This window comes from Pogona vitticeps, chromosome 3, assembly GCF_051106095.1.
Source record: "Pogona vitticeps strain Pit_001003342236 chromosome 3, PviZW2.1, whole genome shotgun sequence".
NCBI classification, from domain to species: Eukaryota; Metazoa; Chordata; class Lepidosauria; order Squamata; family Agamidae; genus Pogona; species Pogona vitticeps.
The window spans coordinates 103,444,177-103,461,606 of record NC_135785.1 but is presented as its reverse complement, the minus strand read 5'-3'; the positions used below and the strand labels follow the sequence as shown (position 1 = coordinate 103,461,606).

The 17,430-nt window shown below is 41.7% G+C and overlaps 1 protein-coding gene across 1 annotated transcript; it reads right to left on the bottom strand.

Moving 5' to 3' along the window:
* Window positions 1-2,528: 2,528 nt before the first annotated feature.
* ADIRF (adipogenesis regulatory factor) lies at window positions 2,529-7,190 on the bottom strand. Its single transcript, XM_020805961.3, has 3 exons — window positions 6,761-7,190; window positions 5,542-5,604; window positions 2,529-3,213 (listed from the first exon to the last, which is right to left on the bottom strand). The coding sequence occupies exons 1-3, from the start codon at window positions 6,819-6,821 to the stop codon at window positions 3,107-3,109; spliced, it is 231 nt and encodes a 76-aa protein (XP_020661620.2). The 5' UTR covers window positions 6,822-7,190; the 3' UTR covers window positions 2,529-3,106.
* Window positions 7,191-17,430: the final 10,240 nt, after the last annotated feature.

Sequence of the window (17,430 nt, the reverse complement as noted above, 5' to 3'; positions counted from 1 at the left end):
CATGGCTTCTTCCCTGGATACTCCTTGATACTCACCGCTAGCATCAGTTGTCCCATATGTATAGTACTCTTCCTTGGAGGCATGGCCAAAGTCCATGTAGACATGACTGGGCTTGTCTGCATAGCGAGGTGCAGGAAGAGGGTGGATAGGCAGAGGAGGACTAGCCAACTGGCACTGGAAGTGCTGCCCTCAGGGGCTTGGCAGCAGAGCAGCTTCTGCTGCTTCCTCTGACAGTGGTGTGTTCTGTAGTGGTTCTTACGTAAGTCACCTCACCTCTCATTGTCTCATCTTGGCATACTTAGGCTGCTTCCTCTGGCAGCACAAAGAACTCCTCTCAACACCCAGTGTCAAGAGTCCTAGTGGTGAATTGTGTCTCCACCGGCCATGGAGTGCTTTGGCTGCACTGGCACTTCCTGGACCTCAAAAGCCTCCCAGTCGATGGTGTCTGCCCAGGTGTCCTTCTCTTCCCCCTCATTCTCCTCCTTTAATCCCCAGCCCTCCATGTCCATACATGTGGCCTCCAGGGCATTGTCCACATCACTGCCCCATTCCACAGGTGAACTGTGGGTTGAGAATCTCGCCCTTACTCACAGGGAGGTGGAGAGCCTGCTCTCTCCAGTAGGGAGAGTGGGACCGGTCCCACAAGCTCATAGGCTGAAAATAACTAATATACTTTCCAAACTCAAAGAAAGGAAAGAGCAAGGAGTGCACTTACCGCATGACCGTTATATTGGCTCCCTATGGAGCCAAGATTCTATTACAAAGACTTTTACCATATACTGTAATATATAGAAGTGCCAGATGTTCAAACTAGAATCAGAGAAATATGAGGCACTCAAGATCATATTGCAAATGCATGTTCACTACTGGAGCATATGGAGGAATTTCAGAAAGCAACAGGGGCTTAAAATGACTACAGGGAAGATTAGAGAAGAACATTCTATACCTTGGTAAAATCATCAATTCAAATGGAGACTGCAGCCAGAGATCTCATTTCGATACTCCACACACTCAACTACTAGGGAAGACCCCAAACCAGAGATAGTATGTGTGACTTTGGATAAACGGCAGCACTCCTCTTCCATGGGCTAGGTCAGAATTAGCATGCAGGAATCTGTCTTTCCTTCTCCCAAGGGTGCTGCATAGTCTCCACTGGAGAGGATACCTGGTTACGTTTTACCCATTTGCAGGAACTGAGTTTTTTCCACTGACATCTAGACATGCACAAATACTGCCACAGGAGATTGGGTGCAATGGGAACCAATCAGCATGTCCTTACTAAGGCATGGAGCTGGGAAGTGGAGATGCTACCAAGTCCATCCCTAATGTAATGCATTGCATTTCTATTTAAATTGCAGCAATTATTGATCAACATGCCCCAATGCCTATGACATTTATGCCAATCTATACGCTCTTTTCATTGTGGTGTTGTGCATCGAGCAGTGGACTTGGACTCGGGAGACCTGGGTTCAATTCCTTGGATCTGCTATGGAAACTCACAGAAGGTTGGAACTGGGGAAACCAACCCTCACCTCAAAAAACCCTATTAGGGTCAGTTATTTCTGACTTGACAACATGTAACAAATACCATCTTTTATCCTCTCTTGGATGATGTTTCATTTCTTTTTGTAAATAGAACGCTGGGAACAAATCTACTCTCCTGAGAGCTACTGCTTGCTTATTGCTGTTACCAGCATAGAAGAAAGGGTGTATCTCTAAGGAGTGTCAACGGTGCCCATGGCAATAGCCAACAGTTCTCTTTGAAAGGGTATATACTGACGGGATAAGGGTGGGATAAAAATCCAATAATAAATACATAAATAAATGCCTTCATTTGTATTCTTAAGTGAACTGTTCCTCCCCGCCCCCCCACACCCCAGTGTTTCAGGAAGAAAACACTGAAAGGAAAAGCCTGCTAGTATGAGACATTCTTCTACTCCACTCTGTGGCCAGAAGAAGAAACTGCAACTATGATGTATATGGGTCAATTGTTAGGGTTTCTGTTTGAGTGGAAGGAAAAATTGACCTGGGGATTTCTTAGCTCATATTGATATTCCGAGTTTCCATGTGATGCTAGGTCTCCACGTGCTCAGTCATTCATCGATAGTAGACATTATACAGTCCTCAGAAGCGACTGCCAAATCCCAAGGAAAGAAATGCAGAGTAGTTTTGTACCAACTGAATTTCTAACAATCTGTATAATCCAGATTTTTATTTATATCTTTTATTTTGCCAAACTCAAATCAACAGCAAGGAAAGATGTATAAGCTAAGATAGCCTCGATAGTATTCTGGCATTAACATTTGTGCATTACGGCTGTTGTGGTGGTTCTTCTGTTGGCTGAGCCTGTTTGGCGGACAGAGGATGAACAATCCAGTGTCTTGCACCTTTCTTAACAACCTCTGCAGCTTTGTAATGATCCAGACTGGAAACACTCCCATAGCATATGTATGTGACATAACAGTGCCGCAGATTCAACACTAGTCTTTGGATAATCAGCAAAATAAAACTGTTCAAACAACAAAACGTCTAAAGTTTTGAGCTTTAATCATGAGCAGACATGGCATAGCACAGGCTGGTCTTGCATAGAACCACTGTAATGATCACCAAGTACTTAAGTCATGGCATAATTTGCACTTTAGTGAGAGACCTAATAGTGAATTTTGGATATCGTTACTGTCCCCTCCTTGTTTAATCCTTTTACAGTACTTCAGTGTGTCATTTGTATGTGAAAGATGAGGAGAGAATGGGAAAGAAGATAAAAATATTGTTGGGGGTGGGTTTAGACCTTTGTTGTTGTTACCATTAGCATTATATAAAAGACAGGAGTATGCAGAAAGCTACTGCCCACCCCCAGCTGCAACTGCTCAAGCCCCCCTCCCCAAATAATGCAGCTGTTAATACACAATTTGGTCATCCAGATCATGAGAGGAGAGCTCCTTCTGAAGGCTGCTGTACAATCATTTTGCTTTTCTCTTTGGAATGCATGTGATCAAAACAGAAATGGAAGGAGAACATCTCCCACATTTTCTACAAAGATACATATGATAGGTACAAAAAAAGGAACACATAGATTGAAGAATGGTTCTGGTATTTTAAATAGCCATCATTTCTTCAGTCCAAGTTTCTTCTCAAGACCGGATACTGTGTTCCCTGCTTGTTCAGTTGCTTTATCAATGCCCTCTTTCACTACTTTGCACGTCTGATCCACCACTGTTTAAAAAAAAAGTGAAGAAGACTGTTATAAACCAGTGTTTTCCAGACTTTGTATACCTACAGCATATTTTCTTTCTGGATTATCACTGAAGAAAAAATTTGTAGTACATGTTGCTATTTCATACATATGCCCTCTCTATATGCGCGTGTGCTTGCCTTTGATTGGCTCCCACAATGAATGCTTGCAACTTTTATAGGACATTCAATGTATTCGCGAAGGCTTTCATGGCCGGGATCTGATGGTTGTTGTGGGTTTTTCGGGCTCTTTGGCTGTGTTCTGAAGGTTCTTCTTCCTAATGTTTCGCCAGTCTCTGTGGCCGGCATCTTCAGAGGACAGCACTGGTGAAACGTTAGGAAGAACAACCTTCAGAACACGGCCAAAGAGCCCGAAAAACCCCACAACAACCATTTTATAGGACAGGTCATGTAATTTGGCTCCAGGTATCTTATGGCCACCATCTCTTTTCCAGCTGATCAAGATTCAGGAACTGGGCTGTTCTTTCTGGCAATGCTTCCTTGACTCTTCCATACACATATGCCTGCACCCTTAGGGCAGTGGTCCTCAACCTTGGATCCCCAGGTGTTCTGGGACTAAAACTCCCCCAAATCCTAGCCAGCACAGCTAGTGGCGAAGACTTCTGGGTGTCTTAGTCCAAGAACTCCTGGGGACCAATTTTTGCGAACCCCTGCTTTAGAGTGATAATGGCAGAGATGAGGAGAACACCATTGCAAACTCAAAAGTCTTTTGCAATGTCAGTCTGTGTGTCACTGAAGTTTAGGAACCACTGGTATGAATCAATGACATCTATATTTTAAATGGTTACAAATCTTTTTCTGCATAACGAGATCTCACAGTCCAAGAAGTAATAAAGGCAGCAGCAACAATTACAGGATGGAAATAGGGTAGCCACCTATCCCAGTAGCAACACATAATGCATGCATGAGTGTGTACACACACACACAGCTTCTTCACTCTCAATATTTCCACTCCTTCAGTTCCATTCCCCAGAATGTAAGCACTGTGGGGTTGTAATGCACACATTTGGGCTTATGACATCATTTGTCCCCCAAAATCCTTTTCCCTTGTTACCATGACGTAGTACAAATAGCATAATTTTTGAAGTCAAATTGCCCCAAGATAAGAAATCACCGCAGACTCTATCAGTATGCCTAATGTTTATGGTGGTTTTCTTAAATTGGGAAAGCTTGACCCCAAAAGTTACACCATTTACGTAACTACACAAGAAGATTCATCTCTATCTATTTCCTCATTGTGGAGACCTTAGGTGGCAGTTCTTTTACATTCTCTCTGCCTCTCCTCAGCTCAAGTGGAGGAGGATTATTTAGGGTTTTGCAATGTAGAGATCCCTCTTTTTGCATGCATTCTAGCTAACAGTGGGTACTTTGCTAGTTATTGTCCTAAAGAACATGGTTCTGAAAAGAGGTAAACACTGCAATGTAAAACAGAAAGACTCCAGAGGCCATAAGAATACTAAAAACCTGCCTCTATTTTTCTGTTTTGTGGAAGATGCTTTGGAAGGTTGGGCAGAGGAATTTATTTATTTATTTATTTATTTATTTATTTATTTATTTATTTATACCCCACCTATCTGGTGTACTCGAAATACAAAAATACCTTTTGTGATCAAGCATCCCAAACCTACTACTGGATAAAGTGATGGACTAAGACTCAGGAGACCTGGGTTTGAATCTCCGCTCAGCCATGGAAATTCACTGGGGGTGTGGAACTGGCCAGAACCACTAGTTAAATATCTCACTTGCCTTGAAAGCCCTGTTAGGGTCACTGTAAGTGAGTTGCAACTTGATGGCGTGTAACAACCACTACTACACAAAATCAGTTTCTTGGTCTTTCTAACCTATCAGTCTAGTCTGTGGAATTAGACAGCTATGGATCTAGAGGGTCTCTAACATATGGTTTACTCAGAGGTTGGAAAAATTCCCCTTTTGGGCGACAGTTCCTAGAATTTATAGTGGGTTTATGGAGTCCCCAGCACAGAACTTTCTTGGAGCTTGGGAAGTTCATATTTTTTTAACTGCTGTTTTTTTGGTCTAAAACTCTCAGACTACCTCAATCAGTTTTTCTGAGTTGTAGTATTTCTAAGGCCTGTTTTATGTTTAAAAAATAACAAATCGTGAGCAGCTTCTTAAAAGTTTGTGCAGTTTTAAGCACACAAAGTATATGCCCTGTGACAAAGCCATGACCTGCACACATGCCTCTTCTATACCAAAGGCTACGTGCAAGCACGAACAAACCAAATAGACCAACTGTTGTGTTACATTAGCTTTTCCCTCCCAACCTCATACCTTTTTGACCCGCGTCTGTCACTTGGTTCACACCTTGCTGTGCAGCCTTTCCCAAGCTGTTTGCTGAAATCATGAAACACAGGTTGATAAGTCAGAAGGATAGTAAAGCAATGATGAGAACAGAAGACAGCAGAACACAGTATCAGCTACACATGATGGCACGGCAAGGATTCGCTCAGCTTTCTGATTTTGTTAACTGGACACATGGGACTGAGGGCTGTGGCATTACAGATAAGCCATTGCTAGAATATCAGGTCAAGGATTCTGATGCATGAACATGTCCCTAAGAGCCCTTTACAGACCTCTAGGGAAAAATCAGAGGCATTTATCCTTTTAAAAGGGGGTTAATTACAGAATGAAACCAAACGATCATCGACAAGCATATCAAATCTCATCTGAGAACTAAGGTATATTTATTTCACTGTTGCACTAATTCCAGGCAACATCAGCTTGTCTAATTCTCCCAGTTTTAATTCCTACATTGCTTCTATGTTTCATAAGAACAAAAATACTTCAAAAAGGGACCCTATAGATCATCCAGTACAGCTCCTGTTAAGGAGGCGCAGTGAGGAACTGAAATCCCAACCTCTGGCTCCATAGCCAAATACCTGAACCACATATTTCTCCAAATCAATAACATATATAAAAGGATTTCTTAGACTCTAAGCATATGAAGAACACACACAAAATTATTCTAAATGCTCTCCCAGCCAAACCAGTTTGAATTTATCATTGTACCTTCTAAAATGCAAAGGGCTCATAACTTAGAATCTGGCAGTCTGCATTTTGACTTTCACATCACTGTTATACTGAAAACTGTGCAGAGCCTGAAGGAACAAAGACCAGTAACACACACACACACACACACACACAAAATCTACGGCCCCAGAAACCTGGAAAGTCAGACTATTCTAATTTTAAATAATGCACATTATAAAACATGCATGCTGTATTCATGTGTGGTCATTATTTGCAACATATCTTCAGCTATCAGAATTGTTATGGTAGAGTGATCTTGTTTGACTGGAGTTAGCCACTGGTTTCGAAATGACTATAGTAAACTGTAGTTCAAGCTTCTATTTTAAAAGTAGAGTACTTTCATTTTCAGGGCTGCTGCTTCCATAACACCCCCTTTAGTTATTTTAACACTCTGTACATACAACATTTCTTATCTTGACAAGAAGAGTCAAATCAAAAAAAGAAAAAGAAAGAATCTTACCCGCATCTTGCACAGTGCCCTGTGCTTGTTGAGCAAAGGTTTTAGCATCCTTAGTAGACATGGTTGCCCCCAATAGCTTCAGTCCTTATGTAGAGGAAGTAAATGGCTGTTTTCTAAACATTCTGCAGTTGTTTTTATACTGGTGTTAACAAGGCCCTTCCCAAGGGAATCACCTGGCAAATATTTTCAATGGGTGGAGCTCCCATATAATTTAGCATTTTGAGCCTGAAGATGGGCAACTGAAGGCACATGTGCTTTTAAATCCAGAATTCTTTGCTTTTCTCAGGCAGAGGGTGTGTCTCAGTGAACATTTCTTTCTGCATCAGTGGCCTTAATTCTCATCACTTTCAAAAAACAAAAGTGTTTGAATGGAAAATAACTGAGAGGACAACAGAATGCTAGCCAGGAGCAAGAAAAGGGCAGTTGTGTGAGATCCCATTGTGCCAGACATTGATATTTTGGCTACATGCCATAGGTAAAAGGTAAAGGTTCCCCTTGACAATTTTTTGTCCAGTCGTGTCCGACTTTAGGGGGCGGCGCTCATCCCGCTCTTCAAGCCATAGAGCCAGCGTTTTGTCCGAAGACAATCTTTCCGTGGTCACATGGCCAGTGTGATTTAGACACGGAACGCTGTTTACCTTCCCACCGAGGTGGTCCCTATTTATCTACTCACATTTGCATGCTTTCGAACCGCTAGGTTGGCGGGAGCTGGGACAAGCGACGGGTGCTCATTCCGTTGCGTGGATTCGATCTTACGACTGCCGGATCTTCTGACCCTGCAGCACAGGCTTCTGCGGTTTAGCCCACAGCGCCACCACGTCCCTTACGTGCCATACACATGCCATACAAAAGGCATAATAGATTTTATTTTGATTTATTTCTCTTTCACATGGATTTGATTTTGAATGCATTATGCATGCAGAAAAGGTATTTTTCTTCACAAAGGAGTATAAGTAGAGTGGGCAAATAGTGTCCTATTTTACAGAACATAGTTCTCTGTCTGAAGAACTGTCCCCTCCCAAGCTGACTTTGAAGGTAAAGAACCACAGACAAAAATAATAATAATAATCTGTAGAGGTCTGAACATTGCCCATCAGCAGCATTCAGGCTCCAGACTAAGTAGGCAAGTAAGTCACTTCATACCAGGATCAAAGTAGGTACTGCATTTAGCACACACCATGCAGCTTGACTGTACTTGTTTCGCTCATTTCGCTCTTGCTTTAGAGCAGGGACTGTGGTCTACAAGCCACATGTGGCTTACAATACTCTCCGGTGCAACATTTAAAAAATAGACTAGAAAAGGAGGAAAGCTATTGCTCCTGCTGGCCTCTGGACACAGCTGTTTTGTTTTGAGGGGGTTGGGAGAATGCATAAACCCTCAACAAAAAATATATATAAGTAGATGTGGAGGCACATCCAACTCTCCCATCTTCTTTCTTTCTCTTTCTTTCTTTCTTTCTTTCTTTCTTTCTTTCTTTCTTTCTTTCTTTCTTTCTTTCTTTCTTTCTTTCTTTCTTTCTTTCTTTCTTTCTTTCTTTCTTTCTTTCTTTCTTTCTTTCTTTCTTTCTTTCTTTCTTTCAGAAGCAGGTAGTGGGGTAGAACAATAGGCCCCAAACCAGTCAAAGTTGCTCATGTCTCTTCTTGAATAAGCTTGCAGAGCCCTAATTCAGGGCAGAAGATTTATACTTTCCCTTCCTTGTTTTTGTTGTTTAAAAATCCCTCCCTCATGTGTGTGCATGCGTGCATTTTTTCCCAATTAGCAGTGTTAACTGCTTTGACTTACTTTGTGGACGACAGTGTCGGTGCATATGCACTAATGAGGGTGACTGGTTCCGCTGATGAGTGGAGCTGCAGAGACAGGATTCTTTCACTTCCCGCAGTAGGTGGAACAACGGATCTCAGCAGAGTATTTCTGACCGCAAAGCCAACACCATATTCCCTGCTCTCATTCAATAGTTTTCCCTGCCAGAAGAATGAGAAGTTTTTTTTCTTTGACAGATCCCATGTCTGGAAATCTTGTCTCTTGCCGGGCAACAATGTCCATCTGCAGTCTACTCAGTTCCATGTCGATGACAGCTGCCTTGTGCACATCATCTATTTCCTGCAGATCATCAGAAAAGCCAGGGGTTATTGTCCAAACATTCCAGGTGCCCCACTTTAGTGCAGAGGTTTTCTTATGATTGTTGCATGGTGCAGGGTTATTGATCTTCTTGTTGAATTTCACTCTAAACCCTATGCACCGCATGAGGTTAACAGACCGTGGTGAGGTAGCACCTTACTGGCTGGGGACTGCCCAGCTTAAGGCAGGTGGTAGCTACCTAGTGAGGTGCAATGACCTCTCCCACCATCGGAAGTAGCCCCTGGCATCATGATCTACACCAATCGAGCAAAGAGTTATAACTGGTAACCACTACTTCACATGTTGTTTCAATGCTGTATGTGAAGCTGGAGTGTCCTCTCCAGAGCACGAAGCCTGGGTAAAATAATATGGAGGATAGGCTGTTACCCAAGCAACAAATCCCCCCTCTCCACGTCGCTGAAAAACTCCAGTGGAAAGACCAGAGCCAATACAACTGGTTCTAGCAATGTCGCATGAGTTGCCAGAACGACATGAACTGCCTCCAGGACTCCGGCTCCGGATTTTGCCTCGAGGTTAACTCATGAAGCCCTTTCCATCAGTGGATATAGCCACAACGCAGTGGAGTTTTGAAATAGGAGTTTTCCTTCTCCTAGATGGGCTGCCTTATAAGGCTGACGAGCCACACCTACCTGGTCTGCTTCCTAGCAGTGCGGAGATTAGAACACAGACCTCCAGCTGCCGGATCTTGTCTTCCAAGAGGACCACCAACTAACATTTAGAGCATTTCTATCCAGGCACGTCATTGGCAAGAAAATAAACATGCCACAGGTGTTACAAGTGCAACAGATCCTACACTCTCCTTCTCAGCTGATGGGTCAGTGAATTAAAAACAGGAGAAGTCTGATCCTACGCCTAAAACTTTCCTGCCTCCTAGGTGTATGCAATGCTATTTGGCTTTCCTATTTATCAGATTAGAGTCAAGAGTAAGAGAAAATACCTCGCCAAATAAAATGTCCCCCGAAACACAGCTCACGTCCTGCCTCAGCTCCTCTTCAGGAAAAGTACCCTAATCTACTCCTCAGTGATATGATAAAAGGAATGGGGTGCACACATATACACAATGAAATGTTCAAAGCCCAGGTTATCATTTTTCCTTGCAGCCTAAGTCAGGTTTATTATCATGTAGAAAGAGAGAGAAAGAAAAATATTCACAGGGTGAATTTTCCCCATAAAGGCACAACTACACTGCTGAACTAAATCAGAAACTGGTTTCAATTTTTAGAAATCAATTTAATGTCACATAATTTTTGTCCCGGTGCGTGTGTCCTCATGGAACAACCTTTAGTGTGGTTGTAAACCGTGTGAAACACTGTATTGGCACTTTGGTGCTCCAGATCCCAGTTTCCCCAGGTTTTCCTCTGTATCAGGAACAATTTGTCACTTCAGCCATACCGTACATCTTTCTTGAGGTGGAGCATGCCTACTTTGAGACAGCTGATGTCGAACTTCAGCTTTTATTCAGCAATGCCAGCATCAGCAGCCTTCAACAGAGCCCACAACTAATATAACAGTCGTTTCTTCTGTCCCTTGTCTAAATCGTGTTTGTATTTTTAATTTTTTTTTAATTTTTATAAAAGTCTTGAAGTGGCATTACACTGGCTTAGCTAAAACAGAAGCAGACGGGGGGGGGGGGGGAAGGAAGAGTTGTAATAGTCAGAATTACAAAACCTATTGTTCATGGCACCCAAAACCTGGCAAACCCCATAGACCCCACAGAAACCATTTATTATAGTAAAGATGATCATGCCAAATGAGCAAAAGAAAAGAGAGACTAGAATCTATTTAAAATAAACAAGAAGTTATTTTAAAAAAATGTGCTTCCCCACTGGGAAAAAAGCCATGCTTAGCTATATGTTGTGTAGTTGATTTTTAATTCAATTTCAAGCATGCTAAACCCAACACAAAAGCAGGAGTATTACAACATGTAGTAGGGCCCTAAGTCTTCCTGTGGCAAGTGAATTTGATCCTGTTTCAAAGGTTGATACTTAACTGCATCCTGGAATTGAATCCTGAATATTTTTTAAATATATATATACCCCTGGACAGTAGCAAGAAAGCTTTTCCACAGGAGAAAGATAGATTAAAGTTCTCTTTGAATTTTTTTTCATCTTAAACAGATATTCAGCTAATCCTCTTTTCTTGAGTTTTAAAAGTTATTTATCCTCCAGGTTGTCCCTCCTTAACCTAGAGTCCTTTAAGGGTATTGAATTATGGGATGACCTGCCAATAGCCATGTTGACTAAAGATGATGGTAACTTTAGGCCAGTCCATTTGGAAGGACCAGTTTGGGAAAGGTTAATTTCGACCAAGTGTAAAACTTCATTAGAAGCAAATGATTGGATAAATCTGTGTTCAAATGTGTACAGCACAGCTTTTAATTTTTCCTTGACTTTCCCAGTTTTAGCACAATGATGGCGAGTTGACATTAGTGTCCAGATTCTTTTAGTCTAGTCATGCAGCCTGCAGGTTTAGGTAAATACTTATTCAAGTCTTCGTGGATAACACTAACAATGGCTGTTGACTCTAGTCATCATGTTGCTGAATTAGTGTGTTTTGGTAAATGAAGCATGTTCAGCTCACCATTTAATGCTACAATGGATAGGCCATTAGTGTCTCTTCTCTCTTGACTTGGGTTTTTAAAAAGCAAGGAGAGCAAACAGATGGCTGAAGCTAGCAAATAAAAATTAAGCACAGCCTAGATGCAAAGGAGTGGGAGGAATTATTAGGAAAGAAAAATCCACAGGCAACACATTAACTTCTGGGAAGAAACAAGATACGGCGTTTTCTGCACATCTGATAACACAAAGCCGACACCATCTTAATTGTGTGGTTGATGAGCTGAGATTGACTTTGGTCACAGAAACTCTAACCTTGCAAGAAAAGCTATAGACTAAATTAAATACGTGGCAGAAAGTTACATCATAATACAAAGAGCTTTTATGGTCCACTCTATGGACCTTACATTATACATGATCGTGTTAACAGGACTGATTCAGCATTGCACTCTGTGTCATATGGGTTTCATTCTCTCAGGTAAAGATGATAAGGTAACACATGAAGAGCTTCAGATCTGTCAATCTTGGCCAAAATAAAATAAAATATTTTGGGGTTCCTGATTTCTCTTGCTCCATTGTATTTTTATTTGTTTGTTATAGTTGCATATTGTCTTTCCTTTCATAAAGCTCATGGCAGCATACCTTGTGTTTGTCCTCCTGCTGCATCTTCACAAAAACTCTCTGAGGAGGGTGTGTGGTGAGAATTGGTCCAAGATCACCCTGTGAATTTTATAGCTAGAACTTCCCAAGTCCCAGCCTACTACTGTGAAGGAACGGAATACATTGGTCTACAGCCAAAATGCTTCTGAAATAAATGTCATCATGCTTTACTAATTCTGGGTCACTGAGAATGTAAACGATGCTGAAAATTGTTAATTGGCTCTAGTTTTCAAGATATGCTACTGGGTCAGTATATATAATCCAATATATGGATACGGTACATGGAACCTGGGAGCCATCTTGAAAAGTCACTCCTCTTGGTGCATTGCTGGGAAATTGGCTAGAGCTGAAAGGGTCAGGAGGACCTTGTCTGTTACAAAGAAGAGCAACACTTGCAGCTTCTCTCCTGAGAGGGAGGCCTTCAAGGCCATGCCTAGTTAATTCCTTGGGTATAGCATCTGTTGGAAAAACAACCTGAGCAGTGGGGTGGAGGAAAAAGTGCTCTCAAATTTCCCAGCAGTCAAAGAAGAGTCTAGAACAGGAAGAGGCTAAAACATGAAGGTGAATGAATAAAAAGAGGTCAGAAGATACTTCTAGTAGCTTTAGCTTTGCTCTTATAAGATGTGGTGCTCAGTTGTTGTCATCTTGCTGTGGGGAATGTACTCTGTGTATGCTTCAGAACTATGCTAGTCTGTGAGTATTAGGTAGAGTACTTTAGCTTTCTTATTTTTAGTGTGTCTTCTTGATTGCCTTAGCTTTGTGTTCTAATGCTTTTTTGCTTGAAATGTTTTTGAAACCTTTTTTTTTCAAACTTTTTGCCCTCTTTAGTAAAATGGAAAATGTTCCACAACCAACTGCTTGTGTTTTTGGCTCAGAGATTTTGTGGTGCTAAATCTAATCCATTTTCTTGACTATCTCCTGTGGTTTTTAGTTCTCTCCCTGTGTTCTGTTAGTCTACCTTGCAAGATGAGTGTACTGGCTCAAAGTACCCAAGTCCCTGGATTTTAGGCCTTCCTGGAAGCCATGTCTAGGAAAACTGGGGTGCTGGGAGACACAGGAGCCAGGCTAGTTCCATAATTATAACCCAAACTTACTTTCCTGGGTTCACCCACCCTGGGGCAAACAGGATAGTATAGCTCAGTGGCTACAGAGATGGGTGGTCTTCACAATCATTGTAACCACTGCACACATGGCCTCGCCATTTATACCCTGCACACCCATATCCTTGTTCAAGGATTATTTAGGAAACAGAAGTTTATTTTATTAATAGGCGGGGTAGAAATGTGCTATTCCTTCTACCTTAGTCATAATGTTCTGGATTACTGGTATGATTTTAAGCCTTTTGTTTTGACCAGAGGGCTCCTGAGCAAGTCATTTCAGATCAGTTTTTGAGTGAATCCTGTTAAATGAAATGTTTCTGAAAGATCTATGCTGTTACTGGTTTCACTCCCCTTAAAAGGGAGGGGCTGTGTCACAAAAATTTCTACCTAAGAAAAGCCAGCTAATGTTATGTTAGGGGCAGAAAGAGAAAATAATTGATCAGAATGTACCTTTGGTGCTTTTTATGGTCTATTCTGTGGACCTTACCTTTTACATACAGGAGAGGAAGCCTGGCACTCTCTCCTTATCCCCTGCCATGCTTTGGTCATTGGCCATTGTGACAGACAGGCCAGAAACCACACTTGTCCATCACAATGGAACACTGATTCAGTAGCCAATGGTTGGGCAGGAGGGCAGTATCAGGAAATATGAGAAAAGGACAGTTATAATCAGAGTTTCGGTTAGCCTGGAGTTAGGGGTTTCAGTTACTGATGATACAGGATAGTTAGTTAGGAGTTAGGGAAAGAGGTAGGTAGTTGGAAGAATTGTTTTGGAAAGAAACCCTTGGAAAGAAAAGTATAAGAGAACTGAATGCAATGAAAACTATAAGAAATAAATTGTTTTAAAGTGATTGAAACTAAATACAAAGTAACCAGCATATTTACAAGTTAAATGAAGTTTAATGAATATCAAATACAATTTCATCTATGAGTTCATTGAGTCTTAAATATGTTAATCTGTTAATAAACAATGTTATATTTGACATGACTGATTCTGGGGTCCTAACTGGTAATTGAGGAAGGATTTCCTTTGGTGGCAGCAGAAGTGGAGGCAAGAGAAATGGTCATGCCCGAAGGCAAATCTGTTTGTTAGGGAGAACATACAGAGGAGTTGGAGGTGTGTGTGACAGCCATGTTGGCTTGACTTGATGGGGTTGAAAACATCTGGAAGGCCCCAGGCTGCCAATCCTCTTCTTCATATATAGCTCTGTTTCTGGATGCCACTGGAAAGCTCTTCATGACCTGAGACTTGTTAAATTGTGTAAAGAAGCCACTCTCCACTTAATAGCAAAATTATAACTTGTCTGACCTCACTCAGTCTGAAGCAGGTTCAAGTGTATGAAAAAAGGGACTACCACATTCCCTTTGAGTATTGTTACTTACTCATCAGGCTCATCTACAACTGTTGTCTCCAGTTTTTCTGAGGTTGCAGATTTAAATAGATCATCCAGATATTTGCTTCCACACATGGGGAGTGTATTTGTTGCTTGATGTACTGGGATGCATTAGGGCAGTGGTTCCCTTAAGTCTCTAGATTTTCTTGGACTAAAACTCCCAGAAGCCTTCACCACTAGCTGTGCTGGCCAGGATTTCTGGGAACTGTAGTCCAAGAACATCTGGGGACCCAAGGTTGGGTACCACTGCACTAGGTTGTTCTGGAACAGCCTATCTGCACACACCCAGAATTACTTCCTGTCACCTCATTCCCAACACAGACTGCCCTCCCCTTTGGCTTATCTTCTTTGCACTCTCCTCACCTACTTCAATCTCTTTTCCCTTTTTTTGTTTTATCTATCCAGCAGAGGTGGACATTGTCTAGCAGGGGAAAACCCCATAAGAAAACATTATCAAATGACGCACACCCACAAAGTGCATGAATCAGCACAGAATACATTACTAGTGTCCATGTGAGCAGATCCTGCACTGGATCACATCAGAGGAAAGCAAAACAAGCAAGGTTTTTTGTCCTGTTTATATTCTATTGGCACTAGTTTCAGCCCTGCATTGTGTGGACATCAGAATGCAGCACCAGTATCATGGGTGCAAGGGAAGCTGAATAAATGTTGACTATGGATGGGCTCTCTGTGAAGGACTGCTGCCCTCCAAAATGAGATATTGTTTGTGTTTACACTTGGATCTAGGCCTTTTTATTGAAATTATCCTTCACTTCATCCTTCTTCTGTTGCAAACCATTCTTGTCTTGATGTTTGGACCCCAATATTAACTTTTTATAATTTGCTAAGGTCTTTCAATAGCATTCAGTATTAATGAGACTGCCTTGCTATCCTGCATTAGTCTTGTTGTCGAGAAATGAATTGCAACCCATGAAAGATTACAATGAGGTAAGATAGTGGTACCTCTACTTACGAACTTAATCCGTCCCAGAAAACGTTCGTTAGTTGAAATGTTTCTAAGTAGAAGCAAATTTTCCCATAGGAATGCATTGAAAACAATTTAATCCGTTCTGGCTGTTTTTCGTTCTTATCTAGAGGCGCCGTTCACAAGTAGAGGCATTAGTTCCCATAGGAACTAATGCAAAGCCGGTTAATCCATATTCTAACACTAGAGGGAGAATTTTTTTTCTTTTTTCTTCTTTTGACCTAAGGTGAACTTAGGTCAAAAAAAGGGCAGGAAAGTTTTTTTCCGTTCATATCTTGAAGCTCTATTCACAAGTAGAGGCAAACTTTTGCGAATGAGCAAAAGTCCTATGGTATGGAAAAAAAATACACAAATGCAGTAGGTGATACCTTTATTAAACCACCAAAAAATTATTCAAAACCATGGGTGAGATCTTGTGGGTCAACTCCACTTCCACAGGCCATGCACTGATTTTTTTGTGGATAGTGCAGAAATCTTAGAAATGAGAGTCCCAGAAATTCATGGCAGGTAAAGACTGGCAAATAATTGGCTGGTGAAAAAGCAACACAGAAATGTATCACCCTCCATCAGAGAACTAAGATTAAAATTTGGTCTACCCATCAAACAGGAAAAGCAAATTAAAGCCAAATTAAATCCCAATTAATAATGTTACCTGGTGGATTGAGATGGGCATGAATTGCCAGTACGGTAGTTTGTGCTGGTTTGTTTATCAACCAAACAGATGTTTGATGCTTCAAAGACCTGTCTTCTTTGGTGGGCGCCCACCCAGAGACAGCACCCAAGGGAGGCAGGGCAAAGAAGTCAGGCAGCTGCCTCTGAGTGGACACCTGCTGGAGGAGGTGGGTCTTTGAAGCGCCGAACACCTGTTTGGATGATAAATGAACTGGCACGAAGCGCTGAGCCAGCAGGTCATGCCCATCTCTACTGGTGGATGGAAGCCAATGTTTTTGTCAGTATGCAATCCTATGTGGCTGATGTCAAGGGTCTACCTTGTCCTACAGATGTTGCCATGGGCTGCCAATACCAGAAATGAATTTAGCTGTGAGGAGAGCATCTTAGAGGAGATTCATCCCACCTCTATGAATGGGACAAACCTCTGTTTGAAGCAAAGATAGGAAAAATTAGTTTTTGGACTACAACTCCCACAATCCCTTAGCCAGCATGGCTATTGCCTTTTCTGACTGGGAGATTCTGGGAGCTGACATTGAAAACAGTAACTTTTCCAAGCACTGGATTGTACATATGTAGGATCCCTGCTCAGTCAGAAAACTGCCAACATTCTTACAGTTATGACAAAAACTGTAGGTACAAAATACTTTAAAATATATGAAAACCAAACTTAAATTGTAGACAAGTACTTAAGTCAGACTTCAATCCAAAACACAGTAACATGTCTTTTAAGAGTAAAAAGGAACAGTAAGAATGTTTCGTTTACAATCTAACAATGTGGGAGCTTGTAACCTAGAAGTGACACTTTGAAATAGCGAAAGACAGAGAAGAAGAATCTTAGAACTGCAGAGCTGGAAGCGACCTTATGGACCATTGAGTCCAGTCCCTCTCAAGGAGGCACAGTGAGGAATCAAACTCTCAACTTCAGGATCCGCAGCCAGAGACCTAAACCTATCCAGCAGTTCAATGTAACTTTTGGCTCACTCCTTCCATCTCCATAGCAAATGACCCCTTGTAGCCCAATCAGCTGTCAAAGCAGAAACAGCAAATAAAGAGGGGAAGAGAAAAGAGAAGGGAGAAATGGGGAGGAAAATGGGTCTCGGGATGGAAAGAAGCAAGAGAGGAGAGCAAAGAGGATGCTGTTTGGTTGGGGAAAGAAATGGAATT

What these genes read in the sequence shown, in the direction of transcription:
- ADIRF (XM_020805961.3), bottom strand. Translation starts at nt 6,821, where the DNA reads ATGTCTACTAAGGATGCTAAAACCTTTGCTCAACAAGCACAGGGCACT. An exon ending in GGGCACTGTGCAAGATGCGG is followed by an intron (nt 5,605 to 6,760) that starts GTAAGATTCTTT and finishes TCATGATTTCAG; the next exon opens with CAAACAGCTTGGGAAAGGCT. An exon ending in GACAGACGCGGGTCAAAAAG is followed by an intron (nt 3,214 to 5,541) that starts GTATGAGGTTGG and finishes TTTTTTAAACAG; the next exon opens with TGGTGGATCAGACGTGCAAA.